General features: G+C 41.9%; 4 protein-coding genes across 32 annotated transcripts in view; 2 read left to right on the top strand and 2 right to left on the bottom strand.

The window, feature by feature from the left end:
* Nucleotides 1–1,209: 1,209 nt before the first annotated feature.
* Nucleotides 1,210–4,324, top strand: psme3 (proteasome activator subunit 3). Its single transcript, XM_026316477.2, has 10 exons — nt 1,210–1,359; nt 1,909–1,941; nt 2,050–2,112; nt 2,182–2,286; nt 2,392–2,440; nt 2,578–2,696; nt 3,232–3,368; nt 3,528–3,582; nt 3,758–3,844; nt 3,939–4,324. The coding sequence occupies exons 1-10, from the start codon at nt 1,318–1,320 to the stop codon at nt 4,017–4,019; spliced, it is 771 nt and encodes a 256-aa protein (XP_026172262.1). The 5' UTR covers nt 1,210–1,317; the 3' UTR covers nt 4,020–4,324.
* Nucleotides 4,325–7,073: 2,749 nt separating this feature from the next.
* Nucleotides 7,074–9,223, bottom strand: g6pc1a.1 (glucose-6-phosphatase catalytic subunit 1a, tandem duplicate 1). The gene is made up of 5 exons (XM_026315620.1): nt 8,854–9,223; nt 8,669–8,778; nt 8,076–8,181; nt 7,875–7,990; nt 7,074–7,784 (listed from the first exon to the last, which is right to left on the bottom strand). The coding sequence occupies exons 1-5, from the start codon at nt 9,069–9,071 to the stop codon at nt 7,276–7,278; spliced, it is 1,059 nt and encodes a 352-aa protein (XP_026171405.1). The 5' UTR covers nt 9,072–9,223; the 3' UTR covers nt 7,074–7,275.
* Nucleotides 9,224–10,117: 894 nt separating this feature from the next.
* On the top strand, nt 10,118–12,667 carry g6pc1a.2 (glucose-6-phosphatase catalytic subunit 1a, tandem duplicate 2). The gene is made up of 5 exons (XM_026315073.1): nt 10,118–10,413; nt 10,506–10,615; nt 11,131–11,251; nt 11,631–11,746; nt 11,914–12,667. Exons 1-5 carry the CDS (start codon nt 10,181–10,183, stop codon nt 12,414–12,416), a joined length of 1,083 nt encoding a protein of 360 aa, XP_026170858.1. The 5' UTR covers nt 10,118–10,180; the 3' UTR covers nt 12,417–12,667.
* A 977-nt stretch (nt 12,668–13,644) lies between these two features.
* Nucleotides 13,645–21,699, bottom strand: part of LOC113135227 (ankyrin-3-like) — a 108,853-nt gene continuing 100,798 nt past the window's right edge. For 25 of the 29 annotated variants that reach the window (XM_026315041.1, XM_026315056.1, XM_026315050.1 and 22 more), the window contains 7 exons: nt 18,644–19,325; nt 18,366–18,552; nt 18,187–18,264; nt 16,705–16,788; nt 16,128–16,373; nt 15,187–15,252; nt 13,645–15,099 (listed from right to left, as the gene is read on the bottom strand). In XM_026315041.1, the coding sequence (XP_026170826.1) occupies nt 15,211–15,252; nt 16,128–16,373; nt 16,705–16,788; nt 18,187–18,264; nt 18,366–18,552; nt 18,644–19,325 (1,319 nt within the window). In that variant the 3' untranslated portion in view covers nt 13,645–15,099; nt 15,187–15,210. The remainder of the gene's footprint in view (nt 15,100–15,186; nt 15,253–16,127; nt 16,374–16,704; nt 16,789–18,186; nt 18,265–18,365; nt 18,553–18,643; nt 19,326–21,699) is intronic. The other 4 variants (XM_026315068.1, XM_026315059.1, XM_026315069.1 and 1 more) reach the window with 4 other exon arrangements.

Raw genomic sequence — 21,699 nt, 5'->3', positions numbered from 1 at the left:
CTGATAACTTTTGAATCAGATAGATAGAAGATAGGAAAGGAAATTCAGGTAGTTCATCCATCATCTAGACCCCCTTAGTCCTAACCAGGGTCCCAGGGATCAGCTGGAGCCTATCCCAGCTCTCTTTGGGTGAAAGGCAGGGGTCCACCCTGGACAGGTCACCAGTCCATCACAGGGCCACATAGAGACAAACAACCTCACACACTCACACTCACTCCTATGGGCAATTTAGAGTCACTGATCAACCTGACATACATGTTTTTGGACTGTGGGAGGAAACCAGAGTACCTGGAGAAAACCCACGCAAGCATAGGGTGAACATGCAAACTCCACACCGAAAGGCGCCTGATGACTTTCAATCCAGGAACTCTGCTCTTTTTTGCATCTGTGTTCTGTGATCAGTCCAACTCACTGTCCAAGTGGCACCACGTCAATGTCCACACCACAGATGTTGACTGGATAAGGAGGGGACTTTCAAGTGGACCACTGAAAATCCACAGGATTTTTTCAGCAGGAGGCAGTTTTTGCGAGTGCAGTCACTGGAGGATTTTATCAAGCCCCTGTGCTCCTCTTCCAGGCCATTCCTGATACATGCAACAATTACCGTATCATCAGAATACTCCAAAATGTGGCAGCACTCTGCTGTGTACAGTGTGTACAGGAATAGAGCCAAACCAGACCCCTGTGCTGCTCAAAATTCTACCAGAGATGCCTGACGAACTGTATAATCATAAGACTTTATTGATCTTATTCAAAAATACCATGCAACATATAACACATTTCAAATTATAAAATAGTTATAAAGAAGATTAGCTACACCTATGTCAATAAAGTGCTGTGCACGGTAACTGGTCAATACTTAGAATCCAGTAGTCCAACTGGACTATTGGACTGGGCATCCCAGGTCCTGTTTGAAAGGCCTGTTAATATTTCAACACAAACTGATCATAAAGAAACACAAGAACGTTTAAAAAAAAGACAAAATAAATGAAAAATGGACATAGATACAGACACAAAACAACTACAGAGACTTAAAACGACCAAATGACATCTCTTTATATCTGTGACAGGAACGGTGTTGGACCTTTTTCATGTCTTTATTATTATTATTATTATTATAAATTATAATAAAAAAACAATGCCCAGCTGCATGCGTAGAGGCGTGTTGCGCAGGCGCAGTCAATACACCACGTTTGTCGCATGTTAATATCGTCATCTTTAAGCTCAGAAGTGTGGCTGACAAGTAAGGAGCCACACGTTTACAGATCAGTTTAATGCTCTCGGGACAATCCTGCTGCGTCTGTTTGATCACATAAGATGTCTTCACTTCTCAAGGTGGACAATGAAATTAAAACCAAGGTGAGGTTTGACTTTTGGGGAGCCCAGGTAAGGCTAAACGGCGTGTTATTAGCATGTTAGCCTCACTTTGTAGCACGATGAGGCCAGGGTGGTAGAAGCTAACGGCGGCTAACCGGTTTGTTTCCCGCCTCGTACAATACACCTGTCCGAGCCCCCGACAGGTTCAGTGTCAGGGTGACGTTAAGCTTCAGGTGGAGTGAAGGGGCGTTTATGTTTCAGCGCTGTCTGTTTAACTAACAGCTTATTCTGGTAAATCACACGCTCAAATAAAGGCCTTAGCTAACAAGTTAGCCATCCCAGTAAGCTGCGCTGACATACCGGCATCACCTTATCTGATGTTACAGCCAATTTTAATATTAATATTTTCTCTATTTCTAATGTGTATTAACTAAATAACGGTGTAGACATCGGTGTGGTACAAATACAGTTACATGTTGGTGGCTCTATCTGAGACAAGAGCTGTGGCTGCACAGGACTTTAGAGACCTTAACGTTTTAATCTGGGCCTGTTCTCAGCTGCTCTGATTTTTGGACTCCTATGTGTTTGCAGGTTGATGCTTTCAGGGAACGTATCACTGCAGAAGTAAGTATTGATTAACTTATGTAAAAAAAAGTAGCGTGAGTACTATTACACACACGTACACACACAGTCAAAACTGTTTGGCATAATGCAAGTTTGTGCTTCGTTCAGGCAGAGGATCTAGTGGCAAACTTTTTTCCAAAGAAGTTACTGGAACTTGATCACTTTCTTAAGGTGAGTTAAATGTCCATTCAGCTCAATACAGTGTCAATAGAGCATAGTGCATATCTTTGTTGTCTTCAGGATCCAATCATAAACATCACTGAACTGAAGGAAATACACTCGGAGATAAACCTGACAGTGCCAGACCCCATCCTGCTCTCAAACCTGCATGATGGACTTGAAGCGGTGAGGCTCCGTTTTAGAGTTGAATTCAATCTTCACTGCTTAGAATAACTCATATGGAGAGCAGAGGTGAGAAATGGTGCCTGATCCAGTTTTTATGTTTCACAGCAAAATGCCAAAAAAAGAAAACTTGAGGATGGAGGTGGGGAGGATATGGGTGAGTGCACCTCCTTTAAAATAAAGTTAAAAGATGTCAGATGATGTGCACAATGAATAATACCATACTCTATCATTTTAATTATCTGTCCATTTTATCCTGAAACTTTTTTTTTTTTTTACCCTTATTTTACCCAGTGACTGGCACCAAGGTCTACGTCATGCCTGGTGGAATGATGAAGAGCAACGCAAACCTCGTTGATCTTATTGAAAAGGTCAAGCCAGAGATCAGGACACTCATAGAAAAATGTAACACAGTAAGTGTTTAATGAAGGACCATACACCTCCACCAGTTGAGTCCCTAGTCATGAGCTGAAAGAAGTTGCTAAAAAAACAAAAGTAGGAATAACAAAGGCTGTTTGATTAAACTGTGAATGTCAGACAGGTTTATGAGGAAAACAAATCTAACTATTATAGCAGTTTTGCACAATTCAAAACCTGCTCTGCTAGTTGTCCTGTTGCAGACAATATAATTTTAAATAAGCAAACTACTTGCTAATAAGCTGTAAGATAAACTTTACTAATCCCTGATGTATTAATAAGGTTTATCGGGTAGTCTTGTAGCAAAAGTAATTAGGAAGTAATAAATGTAACCAGTGACAGTCCAGTTTATGTTGTTTGTTGAACAATTTTCTAGCTTTATGCTCAAGTATATCAATATATTTTTGCAAGAAAATACGTCTCATATGCTGAAGACCCATTCCCTGACAGTTACTGTACATGTAGATTTGACTGATTGTCCCACATGCCACTTTTGCCTTTTTCCTCAGCATTTTTCTTTCCCTCTTGCAGGTGAAAATGTGGGTTCAGCTGCTCATCCCCAGGATAGAGGATGGCAATAACTTTGGAGTGTCAATCCAGGAGGAGACAGTGGCTGAACTCAGAACAGTGGAAGGGGAGGCAGCATCTTACCTTGACCAGATATCAAGGTTTGTAGGAGTCATCAGTTGTAAATCATTCAGGACGACACATGAAACTGGTGCCACATGACATCCCTCAGTAACTGCAAGTCCTTCTTTGTTTACACTTCTGTATCTTTGTAACGTAGAACTATTGTTTAGTATTTTGCCTGTTTGCTTCTCCTATAGATACTATATCACACGAGCAAAGCTGGTTTCTAAAATAGCAAAATATCCACATGTGGTAAGTAAAAATTATTTAACATATAAGACATAAATATGAAGCTTTTGAGAGGAAATACAGTGGATATACAGTACAAAGATAAAAAATTTGGTAAAAGGATAAGAATATTTCTTCAACTGGGTGGCCATAACCAGTCAATGACAAATCATTCCAACTTTTTTTTTTCCCCCCTTAGGAGGACTACCGGCGCACAGTAACGGAGATTGATGAGAAGGAGTACATCAGTCTGAAAATCATAGTTTCGGAGCTCAGAAATCAATACGTATGTCTTGATCTTTATCTTTCATCTCTCTCTCCCCATTCATCTGAAAACTGACCTGTTTTTACCTTATTTCTCTCCTGATCTTTCTGTGAAGGTAACGTTACACGACATGATTCTGAAGAACATTGAGAAGATCAAAAGGCCTCGAAGCAGTAATACTGACGCACTGTACTGATACTGATCCAGCCGTCACAGCTTCCACCTTCGACCGGTCTCCCTGCCATGCCTAAGAGCTACAGTAGCCTGGCCCAGATCCACAGGACTACTAGACATTCATCTACTTCAATACAATCAACACAGCCCTGTACAAAAACATAGCAACCATATATGGACACAATGTACATGTTTTTGTTTTAATTGTAAAATATTTTTCTTGTTTTAAACCCTTTGAAGACCTAATTATTCTGAGAAAATGAGATGGATCATAGACAACAAAAAGCGCAATGTATTTTTTAATTTTAATTAAACATTTTGTCCTCACATCTTTGTGAAATTGCTTCTTTTATAGTTGATACAAATTCAGTGGTTTGTTTTAAGCCCACTGCTTCAGTGAATGTTTACTTTTTACATTTCATTAAAATCTTGCTGCATCTCCTGGTAAATGGTTGTTCATAGATGTTACATATTATGCAGTGTAGTCATAGCAAATATGAATACTAAGCAGGTTCTAGGTCCACAGGCTTATTGGTTTTCAGTGAAAATTCATAAGTCGCTGAATCATCTGTTATGTTGACTTGTTTGAATAAAAATGTTTTGCTAAACAGTTTTGGTTTTTGGCAGGTTTGTAAAAAAAAAAAAAAAAGTTGTTTTATGCATGTACAGACACCCACACAAGTTTGCATGAACCCCATGTAGACTATTCTCTCGAATTCACCTAAAACTGCTACTGGCCTGAATAAATAAAATTTATATTCATCCACCATCTATAATCGCTTATTCCTATTTAGGGTGTTTGGAATCTGCTGGAGCCTAAAATAATTTATATATTTTAAATAAATTTATTTTCGTACTAATTACAAATACATTTCGGCAGGTTAAGACAAAGTAAATGACCTGTTAGTAGACTGCGAATCATTGGGCAGCTGTGTTGCATCTTGACCTGCAGATGTTGCTGTGGAATGTACCGACCACCGTTGCACATCTGCAGACTGTTAACAGCTCAAAAGGAGGAGTAAAGCACAAGCACACTCACCCCATTAAAATGAAAATATGTAATAGATGATTTAACAAAATGCAGAAAAATTACTTACGATTTGAATCTGACTGTCAGTGCATTAACTGTTGTCAGATCTTTGGATAACAGCTGTTTTCTTTGATGAGACTACACATCCCAACCTCATTTTTACAAATCATAATTGAGCTGTCCAGGATCATACATATAATGTGAATTATTTTCAATACGAGACTTGATTTTCCTCATATTGACTTTTCAAAAAACCCAAAGCATGTTTGCCCCTGTCTGCATTTACTCTAGATGTTCAAATCAGATCCAGGTCTTAAAAAAAGCTTCAAAACAAAAAATATAAAAACACCCCTGACAACTCAAAGGCTTGTCCCTTTAGCCAGTGCTTCACTTCATCACATCCCACCACCAATGTGCAGATCTCACAAACTCCAGAGTCCCAGTGAAGTTGGACACTGACTCACTCCCTTGAATGCAGCAGCGTTTTAACAGGAAGTGTGGTCCAGCTTGGTGCGGTCTCTAAAACACAGATCACTTTCAGCTAAGATGCACTGACGTTTTCACTCTCAGAGACACAAAACTACAATAAATATAATTTATAAATTATCGGTAACACTCTCACAGCTAGCAATGATTTTAGCATTGGGCTAACGGCAGCACTCGTGTGCAATCCGCAAACAACTGTAACAGAGAGTACAAGAACAATTATTATACAAAAGCTGGACTGTACTTACACAGCGATGGACACACACCACGAATAAACATGAATACAGGTTGTTAATTAACGATAAACCTCAATGAGGCTAAGACAAACGATGCTAATTAGCATCCTCATGCTCCACACAACAAGCGAGAAAGCGGGAGCCGGACTGTACCATTCTGATGGGGGAGGCGGAACAAACCAATACAGCTAATCGTTAACAATCCCATTGCACCCGAGGCTTGCATTTGAAATCCTAATATTAAAGCGAAATACACGTAAAAACACAAACCTATCACCGAATTACTGTTTCAGCTCACCCCTACATGCTGCTGTTTGAAAACACAGGGCTTATCTTTAACAACTTGTTCAAGTTTAATGTAAAATCCTACAATATGAAACATATATAATAACTAAAGCTCGCAACTTAATACAGTGGGGTAAAAAAAAAAAAAAAAACAGTATTTTTCTCTGAAATATACTAAACTGGACTTTATAAAATATGTCTATAAAATGCAAAGCACAGCCTGAGCTGGACTGACATAATCATGGCCTGATGTAAACAGCCCAATGTTGCTCAATGCCCCTGACGCAGGCCCTACTAATCCTGCTGATCTCAGTATTATACAGTTCCCTTGATATGTCACTTGAACAGTGTGCTAGTTTTAAAGCCACACATGTTTTCTGGAAGACTTTCTGCCCCTTGACCCTGCATGTCTCTTCTGAGCGCATGGCTGTGATGCAAGGCAGTGTTACTACGTGGGCCTGACGAGTGAAGCGAGCATGCTCTGGTTAATATTTAATGGCTGTTCCTGTTAGAGAATGAATCCCTATCAATATGTAGCAATCCAATAAGGCAGCCAGGCACTTCTAATGTAGGAATAACTCTTAACTGGTTATAAAAACAGTTTTATTTTAAATGCAAACATTTCTTTGTATTATTTGTTCATCATTGCATTGAAACATAGGTTTTGTTTGCTGAGGTGCTATTTACATGATGTGTGTATGTGTGCTGACATAAAAACAGTCTGCAACGTGTGCAAACCTTTTCTGAGAAAAAGACGGTTATCACAAACAAACAGTCGGCACTGAAAGTGTTTCAAAGCTGAATACAGACACAAATAAAGAGCCAGAATTTGAAATGCATAGGCATTTTGCTTAACAGCTTAAACATATAGTTAGACATTTTGGGGAAAACACATTTGTTTTGACAAGTTGGATGAAAAGACACTACTTTCATGCCTGTATGCTAAATATGAAACTACAATGTGCAGTAGCTATCTTAGATCTTTTGTTTTTTGTGTTTTTAATTATGTTTTTTTTTTTTCCAAGCCAGTTAGATTAGCATTAAAAAGAAGCAGGTACTGTAACTGGGCTTTGGCAAGAACTTCTGCTTCTCAGAAAAGTACAATTTCTTTTAGGTGGATTTGGTTTCCCTTGGACTGAATGGTGTCAATCTTCTCATCTAATTCTTGACAACTGTGAATGTGTGTGTGTGTGGTTCCCAAAATGTTAAGCTACAGAAAATATTCTTTTAAGGAATCTGAATCACAAATTTTTGTCTTCTCTTGTTCCCTGGCAAATCATGTAGAGTGCCCAGGGCACCAGGGTGGTGGGGATTAAAAGTGCAACTGCACTCTTACTGAAAGACAAGAAGTAGAAGGTCAAATGGTTCTCAGAAGAAAATGTCCATCCATCCAAGAGCTGAAGCAGGAATAGAGAGGCAATAATACATCCCATCTGGAAAGTGGCACTTATACTCTTCCTCTTGGTGCTGTTGTAGAGGGGTGAGTGCAGCCCCAGGCCCAGGCCAAACAGGCTGCCCATGTTACGCAGGAGGCTGGCGAAGGGTGTGGTGTCCAGGTGGACCCACTCAGGTTTCACGCACCACTTCTGTGCTTTCTCCAGGGTCCACAGCAGGTCCACACCCAGACCTCTGAGCAGGAGGTAGAAGCCCACAGCGAAGGAGGTCAAGAAGAGTGTGGTGTAGAAATAGTTCTTCATGGTGACGCTGTAGATCCACTTCTTCTTGGAAACAACCTGAGCTACAGTTAAACCTGTCACAAAAACAAGGAAGAGAGTCCAAGAAGCAGCCACATATGCAAAGATTTCAGAAAACAGTGTTTTATTATTTTAGGTAGACTGACCTGTGATGGCTCCAGCAATAACTTGGTGTGGGAAGTGGGCGGCCATGTAGACCCTGGACATGCAGACGATGAGCTCTACCAGGCCCATCAGCATCCACAGGCCTATCTGCAAGAATCTGACAGTGAAAACCGAAAGTCAGTGGATCAGGGAATTAACAGCAATTTACAAAGAACTTACTGACTGCATTACTACAAACACACCTGTACAGTAAAGCTGGGCATCGCTGCTCTGTTGCAATTGAGAGAAGTGCTGTTACCATCACATACCACACTCCAGCTGCACCCATGGCATGGCCTGAAGGACTTCCTGCAAGAAACAGACTTATTCTCTTAGTCATCTTCAAAGATGCTATTTGAAAGCAATAAAAGATGTAGTTTTAATATCATATTTCAGAATAAATAATAATAAATGACCTAAATGCTAATGTGTATTTGGAAATTTTAAAGAAGCCTTGCTTTGTGAAACAGTGTTTGTAGCATTTCTGTCTAATTCTAGACTGAAATCAAATTTACAATAATGTCAAAGTCAAATATTCGTAAATATGTGCAGTATTTACATCAAATCAAGGATTGGATGGTTGAAAATTATTTCTGGTGTTGCTTCCATCTCAGTACTATATAAAACATATATGCAGCACCACAATACTGCATTGATAGTGGTCCTTAAGGACCCGACAGAACAAGCTATGTGCACTTGTTAAACACTATCTGGTAATATAAATATTAACCTGGATAATAGTTCACTCTGCCACATAAAATTTATTCTACTGTGAAAGACACAATCGGTTCTATACCTGGTCCAGTCTCACATGTGATAGGGAACTGCTGCAGGGCTGGGGCCCGTCCTGCTCCGTAAAACTGGGTTTCATGAACCCACCAGTACGGTCTCTCCCCAGAAAGGACCCTGCCATGGAGAAACCAAGAAACTCAAAATACAGCCCTCTCTCTGTGTTTCAGTGGACTTCACCATTATGTTTACCATTTCAGGACCAAGTTGAGCCAGTCTCCAATGACTGCTACCCAGATGAGCCTGAGCCCTGTATCTCTGCGCAGGTGGAACCAGACTGGGAACAACCAGAAGAAAGTGGTGTGCAGATCAGCCACTGTGGATGCCAGGTTAAACAAACCCTCATATTTGCTGTACTCGGTCTGCAGATGGACCGCCAGCTCAACGCCCCAGCTGTGGAGAAGATCCATGATATCACAACGTGAGGAGGATGCACTGAATCCTGTCGTCTTTGCTGGTTAGTTTGCGGCCAGGCTCTTTCAGGCAGTCCCCTGTGTTCTGACATTGTGTGATCCACACTGGACTTTACTCAAGGCTAGTGAATTTGTTTGCCTTTGAGGCATTGCAGACAGGTTCCTTAACCTTTACACCCCTGAGGCCCCCTCTGCTAAAATCCAGCATAACCAAAATCAGCTAACTGTGCTGGGAAAACCAGTTTTTTCTTTGATCAGTGAAAATAAACCAGCTCCTGCTCTCAGTCCAAGCCAGTTGCTTGTGAAATCAATTGTTCTTGGCTCACAGTTTATCCCAGATAGAGTGCGTCATTTTTTTCTTCAAACGTAGGCCTGGGACCCCAGTGTGAGACATGATACCGTTCTTATCATGAACATATTGTTCAAAACAAGGTAAAGTATGAGCTGATCTGTGGGGACATACTTGTCATGATAGAGCTGTAACTTGTGTTCAAGCTTCCTGTGTGCTACTTTTTCCTATCACTGCATATCCATGCGTCTAAACCCGATCATTTAATCATTGATCGCCTTATGTAACCTACACATGGAAACCAGTTTTCACCAAATCATCAAAATAGCAGTTACATAACTGAAAAAAATTATTTTGCAGCTACAAGTGTGGGATGAAAAAAATGTGAAGAAAAGTCCTGAAAGTTTGTTTTAGCTAAAACCTGTTATATTCCAAAAATTCAGCACAGTGAAAAACAAATGTCACTTTGCAGACTTTTTGAGGGTGAATTGTTTAAATGAAGTCATATTTGTGAAACAACCATTAGTCACTTGACTTCCTTTCTCTGTTACATACAGTAGTTCACTGATAAAGGCACCAATTGACATTTTGTTTTTTCACTATCTCTTCCACTTGTTTGTGTGACAACCCTGCCCGACTCACAGTGTTTTATTACACATGTTCAAGGTCCAAAGATCAGCATGTGCATGCGTTTGGGTAGTGGGTCCCACTGGTATAAAACCAACCAGCTGTGTCACTGTTAACAGCAGTCCTTTTCTTTTATGTCCTACTCACTCACACTTTACCACACTCAATTTTTCCTCCTCTCAAGGCTAAGATGCTTGATGCTCTGATGGACGCCACACATGGTTTTGGGGTGAGCTCCACCCACTACCTGCAGACCAACTATAAGGATGCCCAGGGCTTGTTTCTATGGGTTTCCTGGGCAGCAGACCTCAGGAACACCTTCTTCATCTTCTTCCCGCTTTGGTTTCACCTGCGTGCATCAGTGGGCATTAAGCTCATCTGGGTGGCTGTGATCGGAGACTGGCTGAACCTGGTGTTTAAATGGTGAGGAAAGAATTTAAGAGAAAAATCACTGGAAATCACATTAACATTTTTTCAGATTGTAACCCTGTGCATGTTTTTGTTGTCTTCTTCAGGATTTTGTTTGGGGAAAGGCCTTACTGGTGGGTCCATGAGACAGCTCATTATGCGAACACCGCTCCCCCTCACATCCAACAGTACCCAATGACCTGTGAGACTGGGCCAGGTGAGTTATGCCTGATATGTTTATGCATGGCATTATTTAGCCACCCTAGTTAACCCTGAGTAATCTTCACTTTCTGTGTTGTTTTCCAATACTACAAAAATATATCACACTGCCTCAGATAGTGTAATTAAATCAAAACTCATTTGCATATGTAAAAATGTACATGTACTTAAATTAAGAAGTATTTGGTGCCTGTTATTATATATTAGCAGAAAATAATATTACTTTTAGGTTTAGAACTTTAATTTGAACAGTAACTGGTTGCCAAATAAAAGTAATACAGTGAAAAGTACAAGGTTTTCTCTGCAATATAGTGGCATAAAACACAAATACTCAATTACTACTACCTCAGAGCTGTGCTTGAGTACACTACTTGAGTCTATGTTACTTTTACCACTGCCTGTAATGGTAGTAACACAAAAATGAACTGTTTCATTAATAATCAGCAACTAATGCTAATAATGCTATGCTGTGGTCAGAGAGTGACTTGTACCCTCTGTGCCTGTGTTGTCCAGGCAGCCCCTCTGGTCACGCTATGGGAGCTGCAGGTATCTACTACACCCTGGTGACCTCCATCCTCACCATCATGACCTGCAAGAAGAAACATGGAACCAAGAAGTCCACCAACACAGACTGGTGAGAATCTTCTAAACCACACAACAGCTTCAGCTTTGCTCTCTTGTCCTCATTGATGTCACTGTTGTTTACCATTTTCTTTGACTCTGAGCTTATCACTGTGGACTGTCCTGTGCTGTAGTTGATCATTGACGTCTGAAAAGTAGTGCTCAGAAACAGGGTGTTGAATATGGGTTGTTTTTATGTCCAGGCAGCTGAAGTTCTCATGACAAGCAAAGGAAAAATGTGTTAATTGTTATATTGCTTTAAAAGGTTGACTTGCCTGTTCAGGTGCATGTGAGAGCCGGACTGATTTAACTCAGCGTCCTCAGTCGATTTATTCTCTGTTCAAGGTTTCATAACAGAATTCAGAATTTGCCCTGACTTTGTGTCGTGACAGGTATCTGCGGGCTGTCTTGTGGGCATGTTTCTGGGGAGTCCAGGTGTGTGTCTGTCTCTCTAGAGTCTTCATCGCTGCACACTTCCCACACCAGGTCATTGCTGGTGTTATCACAGGTCAGTATGGACATTTTTTAATGCATAACGTCAGTGAATAATTGAATAACCAGTTAGTAATGTCGGTCAGATAACATTGTTCATGGAGCCTGAAACAATAAAAGCTTTGGATTTTAATATTTAACACATAAATTTGACCTGGGCTTTTCAACATGTTTTGTCTGTAGGTATGATTGTGGCTGAAGCCTTCAACAGAACTCAGTGGATCTACACCGCCAGCATGAAGAAATACTTCTACACCACACTCTTCTTGACCTCCTTCGCTGTGGGCTTCTACCTCCTGCTCAGAGCTCTGGGTGTGGACCTGTTGTGGACCCTGGAGAAAGCACAGAAGTGGTGCGTGAAACCTGAGTGGGTCCACCTGGACACCACACCCTTCGCCAGCCTCCTGCGTAACATGGGCAGCCTGTTTGGCCTGGGCCTGGGGCTGCACTCACCCCTCTACACTGAGACCAAGAAGAGCAGCAGGCCATTGGTCAAAGCAGGGTACATTGTCAGCTCTCTGTTGCTGCTGCACCTGTTCGACTCCTTCAAGCCTCCCACGCACACCGCCGCCCTGTTCTACCTGCTGTCCTTCTGCAAGAGTGCCACTGTCCCTCTGGTCACCGTCAGCATCATCCCGTACTGCGTGAACGGAGCTCTGAGCCTGCAGAACAAAAAAGGAGCATGAGCAACAATCTCAGGTTATAAAGACTAATGAACCTGAAGTGCAGAGTCTCATCCATATAAAAAAAAAAAACTTTTCTCTGATGCTTATTTCGTTTGTATGTCAAACTGATCCCCAGGAAAAGCAGAAGAGTTCAATGAGAAATTGCCAGATGTGTCATTTAGACACCGGACTGAGCACAAAGTGACAGGGCTGTCCAGGATGGCCAGTGACCCATTCACATGAACTCAGCAAAATTTGATAACAGTTTCAGAGTCTTGGAAAAAGGAGAAACAATGGACACATGAGGCCTCAAAGTAAATGTTTGCATGTTCTTCTTGTGTTAAACGTCACTTTTAAGACAACGAGCAGTCCCTCACACCTTTGATATGTTATTTCAACTGTAAAAATGTATTTTTAAATGTTATAAACAGTTTTGAACATTTTATAATAAAAATCTTGAATTAAATGTTGTGGTTCATGTGTCACTGCAGTTAGGGTGCACTTGGTTTGCTTTAAAAAAAAAAGTTAAAAGAAAAACACTATTTTAAAAATGCAGGTCAAGTGTGACGCTTTACCAGGTTATGAACACGTGAGGGCACTGTTGTGTCACTTATATTGACCCAAAAAGAAGAAGACAGCACCTGGAGCAGTATGGCTCATTTTTACAATACCAATCGTGTTTTGTTTTAAAGGTGACAGACACCGTACCCACCCTCGCGTCTGGGAACGGTGGGTGGTGTGTGCAGGTTGCATTCTGAGCTCTCACCACTAGATGCCCATAAGTCTTTTACATTGGCGGATGTTTTATTAATAGATTTGTCATTTTTCATGCAAAAATACCAAACATTACCCGCTGTAAGGTGGAACCCCAGAAACAGAGGCTGAAGAGGTTCATTCAGTAAAACAAATACTGGCAATTAGCAATACCTGGAATACTTTGGCACCCAGCAGTAGAGGAGAGTAGACTTAAATAGTCTGCTGATGAAGCAAACCAGAAACAGCTTTGTCTCATCAGTGACTGGGAGAGCAGCAAGCCATGCTGACCATCATATAAACACACTGCAAGAGGAAAAACAAAAAACAGGGAAACACAAATCCTAACAGTGCAGTTACAATACTATCAATACCATTCTTTGAGTATTTGACAGCATCTTACATCACAGTTTCCTTTTTAGGCTGCAAACAAACTAGAATAAATCCTTTTATTTACAGTCACTGTCTGGGTTGAAACAGACGGACTCACAGAAAGTCAGTTTAAACACAGTTTATTTTTCTGCTTAAATAATTAGTTGGATCATCCAGTGTAGGCTATGTTGGTTCGTCATACATGTTGGTACCAAATTTCTCATCAGCAGTGGGTGCTTAGGGTGGTTTCGTATGAAAAGACAGAACAAGAAGGATGTACACAGGAACAGAAAATCAGAATTTTTAACAATGTGATGAATACTATGATTTTATTTTTGTGATTTTAAGCTGTTAGTAAAAAGGACTAGATTTGTGTAATGGGGCTAAAAATGAGATTCTCTCTTATGTAAATACAGCCAGTTAAATAAAGATAAAAATCATCAAACCATCAAAATAAAAACATTCCCCTTTATAAAACCACAGCAGAGCTAAAAGCCTAAACGGTCACTTCTAGTATGCATGATGGGCGCACAGACAGACATTTTTATTTAATGTTACACACAAGTGGCTGGAGAAAATGTGCCAGTCTGCAGGTTAAATTCAGGGACACAGTCAGTACCGTCCTGAAGCGAAAGGATGAAGCGTTATTTTGCCACTTTAGTCTGATTTTTGTAAAAAATAAAAACAGTTACAGGTGTTTGGTATATGAGTGCTCACACTGACAAGTACCATCAAACCCCCTCTAATTGTATTACAGTGCTTTGAATTAGGAGGAAAAAAAGGAAAGCATAAAAATAAAGTGACATTACATGCATCAAAATATAATTTCTCTGAAAACAGTGTTCCACAGACAGAGCAGAAGTAGCTGTTGGCTTTAAAGTAAAGTCCTTTGTTTAGAATCAAGCAGTTTTTAAAATCTTCATTCGTTTCTCATTCGCATACAGATGTTTTGTTCCTTTTCATATAATCATTGGGAAGAGCACATCAGGTCACACACTCAAGGCTGCTCAGTGTCGACCTCGCAAATACAAACGCACCGACTGCAAAGCTTCATCAAATCAAATCAGTGCATAAACAATCTATGAAGCTACTGATTTCTTCTTTTTTTTCAATTTTATACAGTTTCATTTATATACAACAAAATCACCCTTTACTGTTATATTTCATAAAAAAAAGAACCATAATACAACCCCAATACTGTGGGAGTTTTCCAGGAGGAAAGAAATAGACCATATAAGGCGAGTGTCTGAGAGTGAATCACGTCTTCTGTATCCGTCAGCAGGTTCCTGTTCGTCTGTATTCGGGCACAGACGCCTTTCGTTCATCGAAGATTAGAAAGTTCCGGCTCACATCCGTGCATGTCCTTTGGTGGTGTTTCTGACAGTGATTGAGTTTGGTGACATGCTCATGCGAAATAAAAGAAAAAGTCGTTTTGCGTCGTCTTGCTGAAAACCATGCGTTGAAAGTGGAAGCTTCAGACACGTTTTGGCTGATTGACGAGGCTCCTTCGTTCTCATGGGCTCCAGTCCGTTTTTCCTCCCAGGGTGTGTGTGGTGTTAAAAGGCAGACATCTGCAGACCTGGTGAGCAAAGGTTAACACGTTTAAGTTCAAATCTGACCAATCTATCACCATTTTGAGTTTTGATAAGTAGAAAAAAATAATTACCAGGTTTATTTGAGAGCTTTACTGTTATAAGTGACTCTTCTTCTCTTGTTTCCTGCTGTCTCCAGGCTGGGCAGACACAGTGGGGGGGGGGGGGGGGGGGGGGGGGGGGGGGGGGGGGAGAAACAGATAAGTGTTGTGCTCTGGACAGATATGACCCGTTTGTTAATGAAGCAGAGTTGTACATCAGGAGATCACAGGCAACATGCTGAAAGAGACAAGTTTAACCAGAGAAAAAGGTCGATAAAGTTTTTATACGTTTGCAAACCAGTCACACATGCTTCATCAACACTTGTTAAAATATAGATTTTTCTATATTTGATGAATCATTTAACATTAGTAGTTCTCAAATCACGAGCTAAGACTAGTGCACACTCTACAAACTACTGATACACTGCAGCACACAGCACAACGACCACTGCAAATCTCAAACGTGCATAAAGCTGCTGTAATGATGCTGCTACTCAATTACACAGCACTTAACAAACTGAAACCCTTCTTACAAACAAGCAACCAGCTCAGATTAATGCTGAGATCAGATGAAGGTGGAAGATACCGTCTCAGATCAGGGTGAATTGGGCGGAAGACAAAGTGAATTGGTATCTTCCAGCTTCTGATTGACTGACCACACTCGATCCAACAGGCTGGTGGCCCTCGAGGACCGGAAATGCCCACCCCTGGTCTATAATCTTATTTTCCATCACGAGGCAGCACAAATTTTAACAGAATTACCAGAAAGTGCACAAACTAAGCCACAAACTGATGAGCTACAAGTTGTGCAGAGCTTGGTGTTAGTCTTCTGAGGGTTTGGTTATAACCAGTACTTTCAGATTATTCTGAAGGGATTTGATTCAGTGTTTACATGTAATTATAGTTTCATGCAGGTGCAGGTAGGCCAGAAAAAGGTCAGCTGACTAAGTTAGGTGGTTGGTTTTAACGACAACCTCAGGTTTCCCTCTCTGGACTTTCTCTCCACACTTCTCAGCTTTGTGGCCCTGTCGGCAGCGCTTCCCTTTCTTCTTGCCCTTCCCCCCCGTGGCTCCTGGTGCCCCTTTTACTGAAGCAGCAGCATCTGCACCACCTGTTACTACACCACTGCCAACACCACCACCAGGTCCTTCAGCACTCTCGCCTTCACTTTCCCTCCTTTCCTCTGAGTTGACAACGCGACGCACCACTTTTCTGATCACCTGTAGGGGGTAGAGGCATGTAAGGGGGACGGGATGGAGGAGAGGAAGGAGGAAACCATTTGGTGAAGAGAAATAATGGAAAAGAGAGCGTGGAGGGTTCATTGGAGTTTGTGTTTACAAGGGTAAGAGACTCTGGGTAACTGCTGTCTTCATGCATTTGTGTTTCTGTCACTTTCTTGGTGACACTGGTTTTAGATGACAAACTATTTAAAGAAACAGCCTTTTTCTAATTGACTGGCATGTGTGTGTGTGTGTGTGTGTGTGTGTGTATTTAAGTAGTTAACAGCTAATGAATGAGGGTGAGGGTGAGGGTGAGGGTGAGGATGGTTACTTTTCTGGTGACCAGATTCCCGTCTTCGTCTGTGAACTGCTCCTCCGTCACAGACTCTCCAGGAATGTTTTTGGCCTCCTCTCCCTGGGATGAAGGTTAAAATATGGATGGAGAAGTGAGAGACAGAGGGATGAAAAGAATGGACGGGTAAAGGTAAGGTTGGAAAAAGTCTTCACAGGTTGTCTGTAGTTGTGTTATTCAGAAAATAGAGTAACATTTCCAAACAGCTGTTAGGATTCCCACTGTTAAAAGACAAAGCATTTAATAACCAAACTGCACACAACTTCTCTCTCATTATTAAAAAAGCCAAAAAGCCTTTTCTTATTCAGTATTTAGTTTAGGAAGCTGTGAAGCATTATTTTCTTTTTTTTAATATTTAGCATTTTGGCAGGCCAAGAATCTGAGGGCAGGGAAACCCAACCCACACTAATAAATACTAAAATATGTCAAAGTGACTCTTGAAGCCTGCGGTGTCACACACACGTATGATGATGTGAATCTGTAGAATCCAGCTGCTTCAAGAGGACGAATATTGTCCCGAAAATAAAATAACAAGAGAAGTTCTCAACTTTCAGCAGTGTCACTGTTAATTAAGACGATGATTTTTCTTTTCCTTTCATGCAGAAGAAAGAATTTGTCAACTCTTCAGCTCCTAAGACATATCATATACATATCACATGATCAGCTCAAAAGATGAGGCACAGTTTACACAGAGGCAGAGTCTTTGTACTTTAGAGCTGCCATGATTAGATGATCAGCAGAAAAATAATTAGCAACAGTTTTTATAATGCATTGATCTCTGGGAGTTAAAATTCAATTAAAGTTTCATCTCATTTCATTTTTCTACATTTCTAAACTAAATAGCTCATATTTTATATTTTTACCATTTTCACATCAAGTGATTGTTTTAACAAATTTTTAATATTTGCTTTGTATATGACATCGTTAAGGAAGCAAATATCTAAAAGGTTCAGTGTCGAGCAGCTTTTGATAAGATACGTGGACACACTTGTCATGGCCCGAGATCATCACCATGTTAAACACAATCAGATTTCCTGCTCCTGCGTAAGTCGAGGCTCAGAATTACTCTTAGCACAAGCTGAATTTACTGTGTAGTACACACACACACACACACACACACACGCACACACGCACACACGCACACACAGTACAACCAATACTTCTTCAAAAAGGTAGAAAGCCAAAACCCAAACAGCACAGCAGGTAACGTAGTGGCTCACACCAACAAGCAGTGAGCAGCACTTCATGCTACACAAGATAAAATCACATGACATGAAACACACTCTCACAATATACAAAATACACAAGTGCCCTGAACACAGACCAGCACAGCACGCAACCTTTGTTCAGTCTTTCTATCTGTGTGACTTGCTCCTCGTCACACACTTTGCACAACGTCACAGAGCTGATGATAGTGCACTGCACACTGCCTTGGCTGCCCACACACCAGGCTTCACACACCTTGAGTATGACCCGTCTGCGGTACACCCTGGTGGTGACAGTGGTCTCCTCATCAGAGCCGGACTCATCAACACCCCCCTGACAAAGGCAGCCCAGTAGCAGGGTAGCATTAATGTCCAGCTGTATTTGTGAGTGTATGTGTGGCTTAAACCCACCCTCTCTAAAAGAACTACTCTCACCTGGACCTTGTGCTGGGACCTGCTTCCCCCCTCCCGTCCTCTGCTTGGTCCCGCTGTGCTGTCCTCCTGAGATCCTTCCCTCGTGGCCTCCTTTTCCCTTCCCTCCCTGTCTGCGCCAGTGTGACCTCCGTTCTGTCTGTCGGTCTGAGCAGGGGGCTGCTCCAGCGAATCAGGGAGACTGTCAGGGCTGAAGAGGGACATTGAGTGAGGAGGTAAACTGATACGCGATCGCAGGAAAGCTTGGTGTGCAAATCTGTAGATAATAAAACACATCCTACCTGCCCTCCTCAGTGCCAGAGCTGTGGCCAGGGGCCGTCGACTCCACGGCTGTGCCCGACGTTTCACTTCTCCAGCCTGGAACTGAACACATGACTTTATCTGCTTGCCGTACTTGTTCGAGGATGGCATTCAACCTCTCCTCTGACATCTCCTCATCCTCCAAGCCTCCCTCCAGCTTTATGTCCTCCAGCAGACTCTGCAGCCGCTCCTGGGTCATCTCCTCTTCCTCTTCCTCTCTTCCGTTTCCATGAATAATATCTGAGGCAGGATCTTGTTTCTGGTTTCCCTTCAAAACACCACCTTGCCCTGGCTTCAGTTCCTCGGTCCCCTTTCCTGGTTTCTCTACTGCTCTTCTGTCATTATCCAGCCACTCATAAGAAGCCAACCCCGTCTTCTCTTCTTCTCTTTCTCCAGCGCTCAAGGCTGAATCTTCAGCCCCAACAAGGGGGGGCTGCTTGGCACAGGAGCCAGGGCCTGGGGCAACTGTGATGGGGTCAGTGCTGGAGGTACTGGTGGTCTGAGTGAGAGAGAGGTCACTGGGTCTAATAAGCGTGGGGGTCTTGCTAGGGGACTCTACGCTAGAGTCTTCCTCGCTAAAGAAGTTGTCAACGCGTAGTGGGGTAGGGGGCTCGTAGTTGAGGGTTGAGGGGGTTTGCAGCTCCAGATCTATATTGTGGTATCCTGGGTGGATGGCAGGAGTAGAGGATTAGAGGGGAAGGGGATTGAAGAGGGAAGGAAAGTAAAAAGAGGGGGGGGGAGGTATAGTGGTGGAGGTGATGAAATGAAAAACATGTGGAACACTTAAGGGTAACACTGTTCAAAGTCACACAGGTGTAACACTGGCTGATTCATTTTTGGCCACTTTGGGACAAACTGGGAACAGAGCACTGACACATTATCACCTCAGGAAATTAGATACAGTTGAAAAAATATCATGCACATGTTAGTTAGCATTTATTTACACATTAGCAGCACGAAGCAACATTTGCATCTATTTGTGTTATGTCTGTGTCTGACTGATGCATTTCTCCAGCTTAATATTTGTCTCTAGCTGGATGCTCCTTTGCTGAAATCTTTTTGTTTGTCACTAGGCAGGTACATAAATTTACACAATAAGTGAGCAGCATAGTGCAGCAGTTTGTAGCTACAACATCTGATATTTCTCAGCTGGATATGCTCCCTGTCTACAGAAGGCAACTTTATACTAACCCACCAATTAAATTCACAAGGTGATAATATGTCAATCTTGTATATACCCTGCCCTCAGGTGGCCAATACAAATCAATACTGGTCTAAGGAACAAAGACATGGGGACTCCTGTGACCTCTGAACCAGCACTACCACAAAGACACATGACCATATCACAAGATGGAGACAGAGAAATGAAAGTACCAAAGGCAGAATATAAACAGTAAGCTAGCTGTATTAAATTTACTTAAACATTCAGTCACAATAATCTGCAAACTTCATCAGAAACAGTCGTGTTGCAGCCTTTTGGCCTCAGACTCAAAGCTACTGATTTAAATCCAAATGCAGCAGCAGTGAAATTATTGAGGGGTCTTTATTACAGCATCGTCAGACAAGCCTGATTTCACCTCATTGTCCCAATAATTTTGTCAGTGTGTGAACAAAAGAATTAAGGTCATTCAGCCGTGTTGATATAAACAAGAGCAGGAGACATTTAAATATAAACCTCAGGAACAGAACGATCCCGTCTGAAGTAAAGAGGAACACCAGGAGGGAGGGGGGAGGGTGGGGGAGAGTGATGGTCTAGAAGGGGGGAGGATGAAGTGGGAGAAAACGGAAGAAGTGTTGGCGTTGGAGAAGGTGAGGAGGCAAGTATTAAAGAGGGAGAAGAAAGAGAAGAAGAGGGAGGAGAGGGGAAAGGAGGATCACATGGAAAGGGGGGAAAGGAGAGACCAGATGAGGAGGGGGAGGTACAAGGAGAGGGAGGAGAAGATTTAACAGGAGGAAGAGGGTGAAGAACAAGAGGAGGTATGGAGGATGAGAGAGGAGACGAGGGCAGAGAGGGGGAAGGTGGATTAAAGAAGAACGAAGAGCACCTTAAAGGGCTCTGAGGGGAGGATGGAAGAGGTGGGGAGTAAGGCAGAGTGAAGAAGTGAGGGAGGACAGGAGCAACAGGTAGAAGGTAAAAAGGAGGTGACGACGGAGATGACGGGCAGTGAAGGATGGAGGTGGGAGAACGGCCAGCAGGAGGGGAGGGAAAAGAGAAAGAGGTGATACTGGTGGGATCAATGAGAGAAGAGGAAGAAGCGATGGAGGAGGAGCAGGAGGAGGGAGGAGTAGCATGGACAGAGGTGCGAGGCTGAGATGTTTGAGGACACAGAGGAAACGTAGGATATCTGAGTTTTGGAACTATTACAATCACAAATCACAAGAGACAAAAAAAACAAAACACAACAGGTGTAAGACAGGACAAATGCAACATATACAACAGGTGAATGCACAGATAATGAAGTGAAGTTGTGACTGCTGAAGGCTTGATGTTTAAGAAGCTGCAGAAGCGAAGACATTGCACACCAGACTCATGGGGTTGCTTGTCTCAGTCGATAAGCAAGAACAGGCTTGTTATTCAAGAGCAGGAGCAGCTTTTTTAAACAGTGAGGAAAAGATCATTTACAGGAATAAAGGGGCAAAATTCACACACTGGCTTTGTTTCATTAGAGAAGGTTTTGGGATTTTGGGAGGTTTAAAGTATAATGAGCTACAAGTTGAATTTTATAAGGAAGTGACTAGTTGTAGGACAGAAAACGAGGATGTGAAAGGCAGGATTGTATAAATACAGATGTCATTAGAGCAAATCTCAGAGATGTTTGCCTGGCCACTAACAAACTGCACTATATGTATTATATATCATATTTTGTATTAACAGAATATACAATACAATATACAATAATAGAAAGCAGAAAAGCTCTGGGAGTCGCTCTGAGCTCCTATTTAGTGAAGGTGAGGAAGTTAATTGAATTTACATTTACAGAAACAGTTAGTCCTCATCCTTACAGCCTTTTCTCTTAAACATGTTGCTGTGCTACAC

This window comes from Mastacembelus armatus, chromosome 19 (genome assembly GCF_900324485.2).
Source record: "Mastacembelus armatus chromosome 19, fMasArm1.2, whole genome shotgun sequence".
NCBI lineage: Eukaryota > Metazoa > Chordata > Actinopteri > Synbranchiformes > Mastacembelidae > Mastacembelus > Mastacembelus armatus.
This window is presented reverse-complemented; position numbering and strand designations above follow the sequence as displayed.

Excerpts from the sequence above, each read along its gene's own strand:
- g6pc1a.2 (XM_026315073.1), top strand. The coding sequence starts at position 10,181 with ATGCTTGATGCTCTGATGGACGCCACACATGGTTTTGGGGTGAGCTCC. Across the intron at positions 10,414-10,505 it reads CTGAACCTGGTGTTTAAATG|GATTTTGTTTGGGGAAAGGC; the intron begins GTGAGGAAAGAA and ends TGTCTTCTTCAG. Across the intron at positions 11,747-11,913 it reads CATTGCTGGTGTTATCACAG|GTATGATTGTGGCTGAAGCC; the intron begins GTCAGTATGGAC and ends TTTTGTCTGTAG.
- psme3 (XM_026316477.2), top strand. The coding sequence starts at position 1,318 with ATGTCTTCACTTCTCAAGGTGGACAATGAAATTAAAACCAAG. Across the intron at positions 3,369-3,527 it reads TACCTTGACCAGATATCAAG|ATACTATATCACACGAGCAA; the intron begins GTTTGTAGGAGT and ends CTTCTCCTATAG. Across the intron at positions 3,845-3,938 it reads CGGAGCTCAGAAATCAATAC|GTAACGTTACACGACATGAT; the intron begins GTATGTCTTGAT and ends CTTTCTGTGAAG.
- g6pc1a.1 (XM_026315620.1), bottom strand. The coding sequence starts at position 9,071 with ATGGATCTTCTCCACAGCTGGGGCGTTGAGCTGGCGGTCCATCTGCAG. Across the intron at positions 8,182-8,668 it reads CACATGTGAGACTGGACCAG|GAAGTCCTTCAGGCCATGCC; the intron begins GTATAGAACCGA and ends TGTTTCTTGCAG. Across the intron at positions 7,785-7,874 it reads TATTGCTGGAGCCATCACAG|GTTTAACTGTAGCTCAGGTT; the intron begins GTCAGTCTACCT and ends TTTTTGTGACAG.